The sequence below is a fragment of the Catharus ustulatus genome, chromosome 6 (assembly GCF_009819885.2).
Source record: "Catharus ustulatus isolate bCatUst1 chromosome 6, bCatUst1.pri.v2, whole genome shotgun sequence".
NCBI lineage: Eukaryota > Metazoa > Chordata > Aves > Passeriformes > Turdidae > Catharus > Catharus ustulatus.
In genome coordinates this window covers 34,481,396-34,499,215 of record NC_046226.1, presented here as the reverse complement: position 1 = coordinate 34,499,215, position 17,820 = coordinate 34,481,396, and the positions used below count along the sequence as shown (strand labels likewise).

The window sequence follows — 17,820 nt, the reverse complement described above, 5'->3', positions numbered from 1 at the left end:
TGGAGTGGCTGTTGCGCGGCACTGTATTTTGTGAGGAGAGGCTTTGTGGTTAACTATGAGCACATACTGCTCCCTCCAAACAGCAGCAATATAACAACGTGTGGCACTGCCACAGCATCCTCCTCACGAGGATTTTAAGGTGCTTGGCAGATGATATGGATTCATGTAACCTCAGAAGCCCTCTGAGAGGGAGTAAAGTAAATGCTATAAAAACCAGCAGGGATAAGCGGGGGAACAGAGAAATAAAACTGCTAGAGCAGAATGTTCAAGCTCACACAAGAAATCAGAGGCTCAGGGGCAGCTTCCTCTGCCACTAAGGTGGAATCAAATAAGCAGGAGTGCTCCAAATCCTCTGTTTGTTCGGCTCAGCCCTGGCCAGCCTAAGAGCATTTCCTAGTGCATCCAAAGGGCTACAGCAATAACAGCACTCGCACAGAGCTCCTCATCATACTCATTTCCACAGCCCTGCTCCACAGAGGGTCCAAAGCAGAGCAGCCTGAACTGCCAGCAGCCCCCAGCCCTAGTAAGCAGCAAATAACAGAAGTGCTCTGCCCAAGAGCCTCAGCCTTAACTTTTGAGTTTCAGCAGCCTCAAGCAGTGGCCAAGGGGCTCAGCTAAAGAGTTTCCACCCTGCTGCCTGAGGGCTGGGACTGCTCTGACAGCATTTTCCAAACATTCACGGGGCTTCCCAAACACCTTCACACACACTTCCCATCCCCGCTTCACAGGTGAAAAAAGCGAGGCACAGGCCAAAAAATCGCAGAGCCGGCCAAGGAGAGAAGCAGGCAGCCCTGGCCTGGCGCCTGGCCCTTGCTCCGACTCTGACCGGGCTGCTGCTTTTGTTCGCTTCCATGTGTGCGTAACCAGCTGACAAATGGATTCCCAGCCAAAGAGTGACACACAGTGCAGTTCCCGAACAGCTTCAGCTGGATCACTCCTGGGATGGTATTGCTGGGCCACTTCTTGCTTCAGGGGCTGATTTACTTTTTATGAAATGATTGCCTAGAGTTGGAAGAGCCTTACTGATGCTATTATACAGGCTGAAGAGAGGACAAATCACCCCCATGGACAGAGCAGCAAGGTCCTCATCATCCTCATGTCAGGAGCTCAATTTTATCCCCCTACTGAGCGCACAGATACCCAAGGAGGGCAGAGTGTGAGGCTGTCAAAAAAACTGAAGCAGTCAGGGCACAGCTGCACTCCTCGGGTTACGAACGGAGCCCTGGGGGCTCCCACCATCTCCCTGCCCAAACCCTAGCCTGAGCCCGACTCAGACCGCTGCCTCTGGCTTAAAAGAGACAAAAGTCCCAAGAGGCGCCCAGGTTCCCCATCTGGCAGCCGAGCGGAGGGGCCGAGGCAGAGGCTGGTACCATCTGTACAGTCACTCGCATCCCCTCGGGCCGATGCTCGGAGCCCGCTGGCCGGAGGAAGGGCTTGTAAGAGGTCACGGCTCTCAGCTGGTCCTGACGGGAAAGCAGTGACCACATACATGCGTGTGTGTGTGTACATATCTGCATGTGCGCACCTTCTGAACGCGAACCAAAAACCTTCCAGCTGTTTCACCCGCCTTTTCCCCGGCCAAGGGCAGCCGACTCTCAGCCGGAGGAGCAGAGCCCGGGCTGAGAGCGGCAGAGACAACTCGCAAACACTTTACCCACGGCATTACTCTAATTCCCCCGAGAGTGCCCACCCTGCTCCCCGATTGTAGCGGCTGCCATGGTGACAAGCACGAATGCTAAAATAAACAGAAAGCAGCCCAAAGGCAAAGCACAGCCCTCCCGCGGCTCCCCGCTCCCGCCCGAGCATCCTCCCCGCCGCGGCAGGACGGGATGCTGCCGGCCGCCCTCGCTCACGATCAGGGGGATGGTCCTCTCCTCCCGGCGCAGCTCCAGCCTGCCGGCCGCCCTCTGCCCGCTCCGGGCGCCGCCGCTACCGCCTCCGGCGGACCTGCCGGCAGCCGCCGAGCGCGGCTTGTTGTCCTGCCATAAGTAGTAGAAAGTGCCCAAGATCCAGGCGACGGTCAGGATGGCGATGGCATTAGCCCTGATTCTCCTCATGCCGAGCGCCCCGGGGGAGCCTGGGAGCGCTGCCTCGACGGGCAGGGGCGGCTGCGGGAGAAAGAAGAGGAGGAGGAGGCGGCGGCGGCGGCGCGGCTCCCCCGCCCCGCACCGCTCCGGCCCGGCCCGGCCCCGCACCGCCCAGCGCCGCCGCCGGGTCCTAACGCCGGGCCCGCTCCGCCGCAGGGGGCGGAGGGTCCGCGCCTCCTCCCGCTCCTCCTCCCGCCGCGGGGAGCGGGGCCGGCTGCCGGCGGGCGTGCGGCGGCGGGGCCCCCGTCCGGGGAGCGGCTGATGTGGAGCCCTGCTCAGCCCCAGGAGATCGGGCAGCACAGCCGCCTGCCCCCCTGGGACTCGTGTCTGTAATGCCGTAGTCGCGCCCGTAAAGCAGGCGGACAGCGGATACACACGGGATCTAGGCACCCCTTCCATGGGGATGAGCCACTGATGTCCCACTGAAGCTGTGGCGATTGACGGGAGCCAGGCTCTCGGGCTTACAATGGAGCTGCCCAAGCACCCGCTCCCATCGCCTCCACAGTCACACTGGCACAAGGCTGAGTGCCTGGGCCAGCACCTCGAGGCCTTTCAAGCTTTGCAGGAGGACAAGTGTGGCAGCGGAGAGGCAATGATGATACAATTCCACTTTACAGGGCACTGCTAAAGCTGTAGCAGTAAAAAGCTCACTGAATGTAGCCCGGCATGCAGCCTCAATAAGACAGCATGCAGCTTGTGACCTTTAGGCACAGTGCAAGCTGCTGGGCAACTACAGCTTTAAGGTTTGCAAGAGCAGGAGGAGGTACTGAGAAAACTTACAGGGAAAACAAATGTTTAGAAAACAAAGGTGGTTCCAAGGCACCTGATAACGGGGCTAGATAGAAAATGTGGGTGCTTCTAAGGCACCCGATGAGGGGATTAGAGTATTTGCATTATTGTACAGAAAATGTCATCAGGATTTCTAAATAACTTTTTTGCCCTACTTTCCTCCTGACCAAATTCCTCTAAGTGTAATTGCAATCCGCCCTTTTAAATTGTCCTTTGGGATTTACTTGCACACTGCTTGTTTCCTGAAGTACAGCACAGTACAAAATTCATTTGTCAGACTCATTCCATGGGCACTCAGAGCAGAATGCTGTTTCTAGGACCACCACCTCCCAGGGCTGCAGCATGGCTCCACATCAACCTCCCTGCAAAGCACACCGCATGCCTGATGTAGAAAATGTTAGAAAGCATCTCACATCCTCCTAGGCACTTTCCCCAATGACCTGTAAACCACACACAGCTTCCCAGACCGACTAGTCATAGTCAGTGGCAATGGGAAGTTTGATTCATTTAAGGTAAAACCAAAGTCTTCCAAGGGATCGACAAAAACATAATTAGTCTAAGCTGCCCAGTCCACATCCTGTGGAAGCTGGGCTCCCACTCCTTTCAGTCTCTTTCACAGAGAGCATCTGCTCTCTTGAATGGGTTTGGAACCAGCAGCTGCCTGGGCTGCAGATGGACATGAAGAGAGGCAGAGGAGCTGTACCAAGGATTCAGAAAAGAGGAAGACAGGAAGTAAGATGTGTTCATATCCATGCAACAGCAAAGCCAGGCAGAGTGTCTTCTCTTTCACCACTGTGCAGATCATACCAGACTATGCTAAATTCTTTCTTAGTCTTTTCTCACCTTAGTAGTGGGATTCACTACAGAAAAGCAAAGCACAAACAGCAATGGAGGCTTTTGTGTGAAACAGGAAAAAGTCCTCTGCCCCAAGACTTGAACTAAACAGACTGCCTTCTCCTGCTTTTCCAAGCATGCTGCTTCCCTTTTCCACTGCAGCCATTCATTTTCTTCCTGTGTTGCCCCCCCACCCTGCTAGCACACCCTATAAGCTGCCATGCAATCACCATTGTCTCTCAAGGGACAGTGTGTAGGGAAGAGTCAGAAATGAGCAGAGTGCTCTGTAGGCAAGTTTCAGCAGAACCTCAGAGAGAAGCCAGGTCAAGAGGTCTTTTTCCTAGGGGGGAGCTGTCTTTACTGACCTCTCCCTGCAGGAATCAGCAGTAGAAAGAAGGGGCTGTTTCTGCAGAATCATATTCAGAGTGCTGGGTAGGGAAGCTCTGCTCTAGCCCACAATCACAGTGAAGGGCACAGCAAAAGCATTGAGTTGCCCACCCTCAGAGCTGGTGGCAGAGCAGCTCACCATGCCAGCAGATCCAGTTCAGCACAGACAAACCAGATTTGTAGAGATCCTTTATTTATGTTGCCTAAGCTTTGGGACCTATTTGAGCTGAAAAGTGTTAGGAGGTGCTGGTTGGGGCACTAGAGCTAGCTGACCTGAAAGAGACAAACCTTCAGCACAGCTCCAGCAGAAAAGGCTGTGAATTTACTTACACAGCACCAGGCTTCCACATGCTTTGAAAGTGTCTCTGCAGCAATGTTTCGTCTCCAGGGCCCAGATACCTCACTGAAGGATTACTAGCTTGCAGGTCCGAGCTATTGGTACTGAAGGTTCCATTTTCTGTAGCCAGAATTTGCAATGACTTAATCCCTGACCACTGAGCTTTGCTCCAGAATCTCATCTTTCTTTTCAAAGACAACATTCTAACCATATGTTCTACAGGGATCTCTGACAATATAAATTGTTCAGTTCAGGTATAGCTATACTGTAAGCTGCAGTGCTGCATGCAGATGTTAGCACCAGCCCATCAGAGAAAAGAACACCAGAAGCAGTCTTGGCATGGAGATTTCTACACCACACAACTGGCAATGTAGACACACAATGAATGTTAACAGTGATAATGAATACTTCAGTGCTGATCTTTGCAAAAGCATCAACTAATTCAATAAATGCCCTAAGAGAGGTGTCCTGACATAATATAACAAACTAAACAAATCAAGATTATTCAAACTCCACAGCAGAATTATGGGATCTTACTACCACATTTGTTCTTTTTCAATTCCATCATAGAGATGTTAAATCTTTTCTTATTTTGCGACAAACTGTACAGTGAAATAAGGGACCTTGTGACAATCCAGGCAGCTGTTTTTTAGGACAAGCATAAACTAAGTATTTGGCAAATAATAAAGATACAGAATAAGAGGAAGACTGTAACAAGCTACAATGAGAATTTTGTGTGAGGTTTGAGAACCTTATTGTTTTTGTAAACACCAAGGCCCAAACCATCATCTCCTTCAAAAAAAAAGAGATCTCCTAAGGCCATGAATATTAAAAGGTGCTCTTGATAAGCCAGTTTTGTCTTTGGCTGACAGATTAGGTCACATCATCTAGAACATTCCTGGTGTTTCAAATTGCCCAGATAAAATTGAGATGATCGTTATTGCAGGGGAAAAGACAAACATCATCTAGATTTGTTTTCAGAAAAAAATGAAGTGTGGCTGCTTTATAGTTACGGTGAGACACAGTGCATGTTTTTGCAGTCATCTGACTTAAAATATGGCTGAGCTTTCAACTACGAAACATCTGGGGAACACCAAAAGGTTTTTTCTCAGCACTACTCTGGTCTGAGAGAGAAATCAGGTCTGCTGTATTTGTGGCCTCCAGGCAAGGAAGTGCCATCTGAAACATGAACATAAGGTCTGTCTGGACTCTGGAAACTGAGTAAATTCATCCAGAGTTTAGCTAAGAACATTTGAAGAAAATTAGCATTAGAGTTCAGGGGCTGAAGTAGGTCATGCTCCAGAGAGAAACGAGAGTAGCATGTTATGATGATGAGATGAGATGAGAAGACTTGCTCAGAGGGAGGCAGCTCTGCTTGCCCACAGCAAGCCAGGAGCTGAGCTCCACCTTGCATCCAGGAAAGAGCACCCCCAGTTCAGGGACTTTTCAGGGATTTTCACAAAAGAGCTCTCTTCAGAGAGCTCCTCCTGCATGGGCAGAGCAGAGTGTAAAGGAGGTGAGACATCTTAGGATGGTTTTCTCTGAAGCTGCTGCTACTCAGTGACTCCTTCCTCTGCCCCACCCCTAGGCTGGACACTCACTCTTCCTGGTGAAGCTCCTGTTCTTTTCCCAAGCAGGGGCAGTGGTCTGCTTCCAGGTCAGGAAAAGGTTGGTAAGAGTGGATGAAAGCAATTGAAGAGAGAGGACTCACAGAAAAAGAGAAAGGGCAGAAAGAGCTGAAGTTCTTGCCCTGGAATGGATGAGAGGCACCTCTGACAGTTTGACCATGACATCTCACAATGCTCTTCATCCACATCTTACTCCTATAAAACCTCTGAGACATGTTCACCCATAATGTAATGCCAAGATGACAGTGTGTGCCATCATCCTCCAACACAGATGTTGAAAAGAAAAAAAAAATGTTATTTTCATGACTCATCTACATTGGCCAAATTTCTACACTGCCTGCAGTACTCTCCTTGTCTGAAAAAGCTTTCTTACACTAGTCAGAGGGCATGGGTGTGCATGTGGGCTTCTGAAAATCGATATTGGTGTGCCTCAGGTCGTATATCACCCTCCACATCCCTGGTCTCAGACACTACTGGGAAACCACAAGATGCACCAAAAGTGCAACAGGTTGTCTTGATCATGCCCTGCCTGGAGCTAGACACTGTTCAAGTAGTCTCCAGCCCTTTACTACTTCAGGCAGCATAAAAAGGCCAATCAGATAAATTTCAGTCCTAGGAGTGGCTTAATTTATTCTGATGCCCAGTCAGAATAGGTACAGATGGTGGATGCCAATTAGTTCTGCATTTAACCGAAGATAAGGCATCAGGGGTGTCACATATGCTGATCAGGACAGAAATGTCTTCTGGGCCCTTGTTTCTGGCCAGCATGTAAACAAGTAAGATGGTGGAGGGCAGCAACTCAGAGCCAAGTTAAGGCAAATCTCACAGAGTTAACTGGGAACCAGGATTTCAGTTGTTTAAATTGTACAATTGAACATTGTCTTAAGTCTGTTAAGGTCACTGTTATCTTAACATATTTCATGAGCATGTTTCTTGAAGGAAAATGAGAGCATAGAGAAGACTTCACAATAAGCTGTAATTAACAGTTCCCCATTGCACTTGTGTTCTTCAAGTATGAAGAGAAAAACATCTGCTAAAAGGCTAACAGTGGCAAGAGAAATCTGCTTTGACAGTAAGAGCCAGGAAAACCTTCAGAGTGTTTGCCTGGGACTGAGGATGGGAGATGATGCCATTAATCCCCTCTAAGCCAGGTAACCTCCTTGTCTGTCACCACAAGATAAGGTGGTCCTTAGTGAGGAGTGGAGTTACGGTAGAATCAGGCAGGAGTGATCAATAGCCCAGAAAAATGCTCAAAGTTTATATAACCTTTTAAAAGTGCAGAAACTGAATAAATATATAATTAGTAATAATTACATGTTAGTACAACTGAATAAGTAGAAGATCCACATGTAATCAACCTTATTCACTTTATGAGCTTGATACAAATTTTTGCTCTCCCTCTACCTACTTTTCTTATCTCCTTTTCTTACCCCAAGTCATTTGTTTCACTTCCTTGCTGCATCTTTTCTAGGACAGAGATTTATTTCCCACCGTCATGGTAAAGCACGTAGCACTTTTTCTGGTGCACAGAATTAATTAACAATAAAAATCTTTTTATTACGATCTGAGGACAATTTGCTCTCCTTTACTGGCATCCCATCACAGCCCTGACTGTGACCTGAACTGCAATTTAATCCTCATAGAAATTCAAAGCTTTTACAGCTCAGTGTAGCTACCAGGTTAGTGCTCGTAACAGTCCTCTTGGCTGCAAAGGAGAAGCAGTTTGAAATGCTCATCTGGCAAAATGATTAAACTTCTGTCTTCTACTACAGAGGAATTTCATGTGAAAACACAACAATCTGGGAAATAACCTGTGAAAAACATCCAACCCAGTTTCTCACACATCCCATAAAAGGAGCTTGCACCCTGCACAGCAGACTGGGTTTGAATAGAGTGCAATGAAAAATGCTTAGCTTTCCTAAAAATCACAGCAATATATTTATTTTTGAAACTCTATCACTGAAAATATCTTGGATAATTAATGGAAAAGTTTCCAAAACATTCCAGCCCTGGCACTAAGCATGAGAAACTCCAGGCTGAAGGGAGGCCAGAAATAGGAGCCATGGACCGGTCAACTCCAGAGGCACTACAGTGCTGTTTCAGTGAGCCTGATGCCATAATCGGCCCACGGGGATCCAGGTCTATCTCCAGGTGGAGCCTGGAATGTGCAAAATAGCCAGGAAAGGGGTTGGAGTTCAGAGAACATCAGGCATCCCTGTAATGTTAGGAGTACAGTCCAGACAGAACAACATAAAATTAAATATTTGTAAGTTTGTGCCATTTTAATCTGCATTCAGTTTCCAAGCAGACATCAAGGATGGCAAGAGTATTTATTGAAATGGCAGCTTCAGTGGATTACAACCATTAAGAGCTGCTGAGCTGCATCAGGCCAGCACACAGCTGCATCAGTCTGGAAGGCACCAGGGGCTCCATGGGGCAGCACACAGACAACTCTCTCAGTATGGCACCACTTCTGGTTGAAGAATAAGGTGCACAGTCTGAGCCTCCCAGCATCCCTCTCTATAAAAAGCAATCCAGGTATTGCTAAGCTTCCACAAACCTGCTGCTAAATTCTTTAGAAGCTCTTGCAGAAATTGAGCTGCTGTCCTTTTCATGACTTTAGAAAGTCTTCTTTAAATATTCACATTTTAGGAAATATATTTTTATCTCCCCTGCCCCCGCAAAGGTAAATGCTTTAGAGATGTGCTGAACAACATGGCCTTCACCACTTTTGCATAGAAGGGAGGATGGGAATTATGAAGTAAAAAATTTCACTATTAAAAAATTACCCCAAATTTTTCCTCTTAATTATCTTCAGTTACCTGAATGCATGGTTTGACAATGAAGAGCTGTCACTGCGGAGCACAGCAGCCAGAAAAATGAGTGAGAAGTGGGAGAAAATGCTTAAGCCACTGTGAATGGAAGTGGTACTCTGATTTGAACACTTGCATGTCTGCAGAGATGTTCAGCACATCACTGCAGCATTTTCAGATGCAAAATTACATCATGGCATGCATATACAGGCATCCACATGTTTCACACCCTAAGATTTGTTTCAAGTCTAACTCAACCACTTTCTCTGGTGCTGGCTGAAGATGAGGAAAATATCTCCCACAGGAGCTAAGAACCCTTGCAAGCCTAACCATTCCTGTTTGAAGGTCACAGCAAGATCCAAGAAATGTGCCATATCTAGCAAATAAATAACTAATTCCTTTACAAATGTGTCCACTGCAGCATACTTTTCCCCATGGACAGAGGATGAAAAAGGCTCTGTGCAACAATTATAACCATATTTCTTAATGGCGTACTGAAGTACTCTTAAAGGTTATTTTACTGCAGTAAAATCTGTACAGACAAAAATAACCATGTCAATAGGTCCAAGTTTTAAAGCCCCATGTACAGCACATGCAATCTTAGCCTGCCAAAAGTTATCCTACCATGCATAAGTGTCACACTGGTCTTTCCTGCTTCGTTGCCTAGCTTCGTTTCTGCTCCAAGCAGCCAGTTTAGCCAGACAGGCTTTGTCCAAACTCCAGCATAGAGCAAGCTCAGACTCCACCATCACAGCACTTCATGGGCTCTTATGTGCTGTGTTCCTGCCTCAGCTGGGCAGCATCAGCCCCTGTACCTGTGTCTCCAGAGATGGGAGGCAGCTCTTCCCTACTTGGCAGCCCCAGGGGCAGCTGAGTACAGCAAACATAGAGGGAAGGAGGCACCAGGTTCTCTTTATCATCATGTGCAGGGAGGAGCTCAAAAGGACAGATGAGACTCACAGGGACATTTTGCCCCAAAAAGACTGTGAAGGATGAGTTTGCTTTGACACCTTTCCAGCCCTCAGGAACTTCTGCAACCTTCCTAAGCAGGGAGAAACAAATGCCCCACATCTTTCCATCTCCCTCCACCTGCCTTATCCTTCTTCATGTTCTTTGTAGCATGCAGATAAAAAAAGAAAAAAGGCTTAGAATAATCCAAAGGAGAGTGTGATGAACAGTGAACAAAGAGATGTGTTTCCTGCTTGCTAGCAGAAAACTAGCCTTAGATAGAGAACTTACATATCACAGGTTGAAGGCCCTCTGTAATGCAAGGAAGTGGGAAATTGAAGGTCTGAACCAGTAAAGCTGAGAATGGCAAATGGGAATCAAAATGACAAATACCAGTTGGATCTGGAAATTAAAGTCCAGCCTCATAGAATCTCAGAGGGAGGTGAAACCAGAAACTGCTCACCAGAGAAGTGATTTTGGAGAAAACTAGGAATTCCTCAGTCAGGTGTCCCATGCCTTGTAAGGAAAATCCAGGCACACTCAGGACTGCATTGGCTTCTTCAGAACAGGTCTGTTGTAAAGAAAAGTGAATGAACATTAGTTGTATGGTGTGGAAGAAGAGGAACAACAGAAAGTGGATTGCTCTTACTGCAGATAAAACAGAAAAAAGTGCTTTACAAAAACTTGGTGAATCTGGGGTCCTGTGGAAAACGAAAAATAATGACAGACCATCTGCTATCTGGGGTACAACTAGCACCATATTCATCTAAATCTGAAGTTGTTTTAAATCATCTGCAACAGAAATGATTTGTGATGACATCAGACTATTAGGTCATTGTCCATTCATCATGAGCTGGGGCTCACCCAAATTTCTATCCATAGTTAGACCACTAGCCATTACAGTATAAATAACAAAACCTGTAATTCATTTTTGTATCATAGGCAGTTCTTTCACTAATAAAACATTGAAATCAGTGACCTGGCACTGTCTCCCATGGACTGAACTGAGGCAGACTGTGCACATTCATTTTTTTGCCCCCAGACTGAGCAGAAGTCAATAAATGAGCTATAGCCAGTGCATTGAGATTTCAAAGGGTTTGATGGTACTTTTTATTTTATATGTCTGCTGAATTTTTAATTTCTTGACCTCATCATACTTTGGATGTGGATTTATTGAAGTCAAGATTTCACAGCTTTGAGCTCAAGATTCAGAATAGAGTTTATGAATGCAAGAGAGGTCAAAAATGAAGAACTGGGACACAAAAGACACACCTTAAGGAAAGAACTTTCCTCCTATCTCTGAAGACTGATCAGCTGTGGCTCTCAAAATCCTGTTCAGCAGCTTGGTCCCCTCAAAATGCCCCAATCTCACTTTATTTCTGTTCCTCAACTCCCAACTATTCTCTGCTGCATTTGGGAATAATTTTTTCCAGCCCTGTTACAGTGTTTACAGCTGTGCAGCACTTGAGGTGCACTGCCCTACCACCACCCCACCTGCTGAAGCATGAGCTCAACTACTGAGGCAGCGCCCCTTTCCAAGGACTTGAGGTTTACTTGAGGTTTTAGAAATGACAAGAACAGACTTCCCCATGGGAGCTGCCTGAAGGAGCAGTGATACACTTCCCTCATTCGTTGTGTGTGTTTTGGGTCTCCTTGATATGAAATTAATGGGGAACAGGAACAACAATTTCAGCTGAAGTCAAGAGGTCCATTCTCTGGTACTGCCTCTTACTCCTCCACTCCTGCTGGCCCCCTGTGATGTGACAACCTTCCCCCTCAGTTCAGTGACACTCCAGCGCCCAATTCCCTTGCAGGCTCCTTTGTACCAGGCTGCTGTGTCTCAGCAGGAATCCAGGCTGCCAGCAGTGCATAAATGCACATAGCCTGGAGCCTGAGGTGGAAGCACACAGATGTAATGCCTTTTTTTCTCTTTTGTCAGAAAAATGTAATTTACTTACTTCTACTATTCACTGTTAAAAGAGAGAGAAGCTTGTTGATACAAAAGTAATACTGCTTTAGTATAGCGATAGCATTAAAACAGTGCAGCTTCCTGAGGATGAACACAGCTGCTGGATTCAAGGTGTTCATAGCACGACATTGCCATGAATGAGCTATTACCACATAACAGGCCTTTGCACCCCCTTGATAGCATCAGGTCACATTTCAGTTAGATAAACAAAAAGACCATCCAGAAGTCCACCTCCAATCAAAATATGAATGCAATACAAGCGAGGTCTGAATTTCTGCCTATCATGACCGAGACAGATGCATCCAGAGGGTCCTCTCCAGACGGCCTGCACTAGCTTAGAAAACAGGTCCTTCGATGCATCTCAGTGGGCATTAACAGGCCATAGCCAGTGAAGGCCACTGACATTTAAGCACTTCACTGCTGAAGACACAGCCATGGTGTTCCTCAAGCCTGAACAAATAACACCTGTTCATCTGTCTCCTTGCCACCAATGTCCATCTCCCCAGCTGGCTCATCATCCAGCTACCTGGCAAGTGTCTTGTTCACACAGTGCAGCTGTTCAGAGGGAGGCAGTTTCAGCAGGGGCACTAAGGATCACAAAAGCAGCCCTAATGCCTTGTCTCCTTCATGTCAAATCTGCAGAGCAGTGAGGTTAGCACACATAGAATGAGTTTCTACTCCTCTGCCACACGTTGAAATTGGGAAGTCTGATTATGTGTTTTTGACAATGTTCTCCAACATCTTTTTATGTCACTATCACCACAATCCCCTGACAAATACAGGAAAGAGGGTGGAGAAACCTCCTTCTTCCTTATCAAATCAGTACACCTAGAGCACTGAATCTTTGGGGTTAAAACATGCAAAGTAGTTTGTTATCACTAAATCTTCCTGAACACCAGCATTTCATCCACAGATCCTCTGTACAGTTGCTATTACTCTCTGCATCCGTTATTCTTAAAAGAAACAAAGTGTTGTCAGCTAGAGCACAGAATGCTTCAAAGTTCATTCTGCATGAAGACTGAACTCTTCCTTGTAATACGCTCTGTTAACTAACCTACAGTTCCTCTGTGCATGAGCCTTTCTGAAGCACACTGAAGCAGTACTGTATCATCAGGGACTTTTTCCTCCCTCATCAAACCCTAAATGCAATTTGGAAATTCGTGTTGGCAGAAACACGTGCAGTCACTTTAGCTGACATTTTTCAGACAGGCAACTCATTGAGAGTCTACTCACTGCTGGTTATTTAGAGAAGGGAAGGTGAAATTAAATCCTGCTGGCCATAGAGCTCAGCTACAGCAAAGCAGGCTGCCCCATGTCTTGGTGATAGGAGGCTTGTTAAAAAAATTCTGCCTAGCTCTCCTCAAACTACCACAGGAAATATCAGTCAGTTTTCACCCTGAAAACATGAAGTGTGAAAAACAAACTGTCTGGGGAGAACCAAGCTCACACTACTGACTAGTAAGGTCAGTGAAACTGTCTTGAACTAGACTTTGGTTCAGTCCAGCACAGCAATTCCTACATATCTATCCTTACCCTCATGGATCATATGGGGTAGTTTCTTTTGTAGTGCACCTAACACACAGCACCCCATGGCTTTTGGAATTCCCTTCAAGTCGATTGTATTTTTCAGGCTTTCCCCTTCATCTTTGTTCCGGAGGCAAGTGAGAAAATTGTGCTGGTTTCACTGGCATATATTTCCCATCTTGATTCCAGCACAATTTTTTTTCTTCGTGAAGCAGTTCCATTTAACTTAATGGGGTGGGGGTGGTGGTGAAATCTCCCCAGCAAACTCTCAGGAATTTTATAGAAAAGTAAGGCTGGTGAGGTTACTGACTCCATTGTCTCCCCTAAGTGAAGTTCTGAGATTAAAAAAAAATGAGCACATACTTGGGAAGAGAAAGTTCATTTAGGTCTGGAGGTCTGTTTTCACAATTTTTCTCAAGGAAGCAGGGATTTTTGGAAAGCTACTAAGTCGCATTTAAAAAAAAATCCTAATTTGGCTTCTGTGTCCCTTTTTGAAGCATTTGACTGGAAGTGCCAAGCGTGGTGTTAATACATAGTGTGAGGAGCGAAGGGGAGGGAACATGTGCCAAGGTCACCTCCTCAGCAGTAGCAATGGCAAGCTTCACAGCAGTGATATAAAACCTCCCTCTGATACAAGATACCACTCACAGCTATTTTTTTTTAAAGAGCTATAAAAATACAGAGCAGGCACATATTAATTAAAGTAGTTCAGAGAGAAGCTCTGCGTGTCTGTCTTGGCAGCGGGTGACTGAAGGGCACATAGCACGTAGGGGAGCAGAACGTCCATGCACAGAGTTAGCTAAAATATTTTAGTTTTTATCACCTCCGGGTTTGTCAGTGGGCAGCACAGATGGTTTGCAGCTGGGGAGCAGTCAGTGTGCTGCTAAGAAAGCAATGTGACCTGTGTTGTGAAGTAGTGCATACAGTAAGGAAGCTTTTCTTCATGACTAGCACAAATCTCCTTCATTGATATTTAAGTCCACAACCTCCTGTCCTAGCTAGATTAGAAAGCACATCACAAAAATCCCCCCTCCTTCTGCACATGTTTTCTATTTACCTCTTTATCCCTAAAGAAGACAAACTCAGTTCTCAGACTTTGCTCATAAGCCACGTTTCCACACTGTTGTTCCCTGCAGAGCACAGGATTCACCTTCCAGAGTGGAGTTTTCAGCAAAAGAGGCAGAAATGAGGACAAGAACCCATTCAGGCTTCCCTCTGTTCCTTTCCCTTCAAGGTTAGGGCAAGGCAGGCCAAGAGACAATTAAGGTTAGTAGTTGAGTGCCAACCCACTAGCTATGGCCATTTCTTTTCCTTGTCCCCTACTACAGACCACCATGAGAATAAGATTTTGCTGTGAACTCACTGACTGGACACAGCTGGCAGTGAAACACATCCAGCAAAAGGCTGGTGACTAGCAGGAAGTCTTTCTGGTTTTAACTGGTGATTATCCCAATTGAGTGAAATACAGATAACACACCTTTTTTAGCTCTTATGTTCATCTACCTGTATTTACCTCACCTTCTGGTTTCTTCATCCAAAATTGAACACACTCCGACATTTCACTATGCACTGGAAACCTTGAAAGCAGCAGAGCCAATGGGGCCAGAGCCCAGTGGCATTAAGAGTCCCAATGCCCATTTGCAAGGCAGGAAAAAATGGGGTATTTGGGTATTCTTGAGGATCTATAGCGGATTCATCATTCACCATCACCTATGGTGCACAGAAGATGCACTTGAAAGCAGTTTTCTCCCCCATAAACACTTTGTGAAGAGACAGCCAGTCTAGTCTGATGTTTTCCAGAGCTCTGTAAGGATTTCTTAAGTTCCAGTTTTACTGCTTGGACCGACTCTATTACTAGGGTGGAGAAATATCTGTAAAATAAAGCTGGTCTTTAAGACATCAGCACAGTGCTTTGAGACATGCAGCTGAACAACATCTAGTCTTGCTACTCATATATCACAGGAGAACCAGAGGGGGACATAAGATATTATAAAGCTTCTAAAACATATGGAAAACATTATCTGAATAGCAAAAATATGACATAAAATTATATACACATACTTACAGCTCAGATTTCAACTCTCCATAGCCCTTCCTAGATAAGTAGGGATAATGATTTTTTTATTCATAGTGCACTGAAAGGGAGTCCCACTCATATTTTCACACGCCCCAGCAGTCAGACAGTCTCTCTGCTTTTATTTACGGCTAGAAGTCTTGGACAGAGTCATGGCAGAGGAAAAAGGAAAAGCAACTTGCAGATCTCAGCTAATGAAAAGTACTGTCTGACATTTTTCAAAGAACAATCAATTGGAAAGGACTTGCTGTTAATCAATGTGAAACAGACACATTTCAGATCCCCACAGAGCATGATACAATGTGAAGCAGCTTCTTAGAGCAGCAGGGTTTTTTCGGGAAGGGAGTTTGGACAGGCAGTTTTTCTCTTAAGCCTGCATTTCTGACAGCTGCCTAGTGCCCTTTTCACAGGTTTGTCACATTTGTGCCAAGATATATAAATGCCTTCTCCTTTTTTCCTTCTTAACCACTGCACAATCTTTCACTTTTTTTAAAAAAAGAAAGATAGAAGCCATATTTCCTATCATCTTAGATGAAGCCGAAGTTTTTCCTGTACAAGGAAATGGTTTCTTGTTATCTGAAGATGACATCTTATTATCTGAAGATTTTACAGTAAAAGCCTCCATCCTCTTTTTCTTCTGTTCTCTTTACGCCCCTCACATCTCAAAGCTGAACTTATCCAATAGCTTGCAAAGGAAAGTAATAAGAGAAAGACAGTTTTGCTTTGTTTCCTGGCGACCAACACCACTGAGACCCCAGGTAGCATCACACTGGCTAATTCAACACAGAAACAAGTTCCATTACAGTCAAGTGGCAGGAGAGGATGCAGCACTAACCTTGGCACAGAAAATCCTTGCCAGAGCTGCCTGCTCCTCATGATAGAATTCACAGCGATAAAGGAATATCTTTTGATTAAGAGAAATTATGTTCCATGCATGTTTATTTGGCTTTGGGGTTTTTCTTCCACCTCTACTAAGCTTAACCATGCTGGCTCACTTGCATTACCCTCTTCACCTGTAAAAGCATTTAACAAAACCCTCTTGATGCAGGGCTAATACAAGAGGGCTCACTGTGGCTCCTTTAATAAGTCCCAGAGAATGCTGGATATAACTTCTTCGCGCTTAGCTCGAACTGTCTTTCTCCAGAACAATGTACCCCTCAGGGTGAGGAGAAGTCCTTATACCAATATTTTTAAACTAAGTAGAAGAAAGTTCTTTGTAATAGCCTCCAGTCCCAAGGAACATCAAAGGGGATGGCAGCCTGTGGGAATGAAGAAGGTCTTACAGGTTTGGACACCGGTGGAGACCCAAAAGAAGGAGATCAAGGAGCAGTGATGAGAATTGACTTTCTGGTTCAGACTAGACACGTGTCTAAATCCATACAGAACACTGCAGACAGGCAGGTGACTCCTTGTTACAGAGGCTCCCTTTGCATGCGAAAAGACCCAGTTCCTCCAAGACATTCAGGCATGGGGCAAAGGCAGTGAGGTACTTCTCAAGGCAACCACATTGCCTTCAGAGAAAAACTCCCACCAAAACCATGTTACAGACAGTGCAGAGTTCAGATATTCCCTAAGGAGCCAGAGCAATAGAAATGCAACAGGAAGAGAGCTTCCATCCCTGCCATTACAGAATACCAAACAGAGAAAAATGCAAGCCCACAGGGATATGTTGTCTTCAGTCCTGTCAGTCACAGGTGTGACAGCTGGGACCTTTAGAGACTGTCAAAGGAGGAAAATCAAGGCACTCCAAATGCCAAGACTGTCGGCAGGATAATTAACGTGTCATGTATAGTCTGCTCAAAAGTGTAGCACCTACTGCACCTCCAACAGACAATGCTGCTCATCTGGTAAATCCTGCACCTTGCAATAATGTCTAAATTACTGAAAAATCAAGAAAAAACACAAACTGTAGTGTTTGGAAAGACAGAAATCAGTTTGTAGCCCACAGAGGAAGAGTTTCAAGGGCCATTGCTTCTCCCACTCGAGAGACATGTCTCTGGAAATTTGTACCCAGTCATATTCTTACAGAAGAACATCTGTTTCACATGGACAAAACACATTAAACAAAAGGGATGGAAGTTCTGCAGGGAATTCACAAGCCAAGACAGGTTTGGGGACCTCAGCAGATGTGGTGTGCTCCCCACTAACCTGCAAGGACCAGCTTGAGGCAGGTGGCACCAAGGGATGCCACCTGGTAAAAGGGAAAATTTCTCTCTCCCATCTCTGGCCGTATACTTCGGGAAAACTTAAAAATGTGAAGTGACAAGCAATAGAAAGAAAAATAAGTCGTGAAAGCCAGCCTGTACAGAGAGCACTGCCAATACTCCCCCTGCACAGACAAAATGGACGTGTGTATTTAAGTGCAGGACTGTCCCAGTTAAGGTAAAATACTTGGGGCAACCTAGATGAATGCTCAGGCTGAGAAAAATC

At 45.9% G+C, this 17,820-nt stretch overlaps 1 protein-coding gene across 1 annotated transcript in view; it reads right to left on the bottom strand.

Moving 5' to 3' along the window:
- GALNT16 (polypeptide N-acetylgalactosaminyltransferase 16) overlaps window positions 1-2,167 on the bottom strand; it is a 72,522-nt gene extending 70,355 nt beyond the window's left edge. The window contains exon 1 of the mRNA XM_033061934.1: window positions 1,854-2,167. Coding sequence (XP_032917825.1) covers window positions 1,854-2,057 — 204 coding nt within the window. The 5' untranslated portion in view covers window positions 2,058-2,167. The remainder of the gene's footprint in view (window positions 1-1,853) is intronic.
- Between the last annotated feature and the right edge of the window lie 15,653 nt (window positions 2,168-17,820).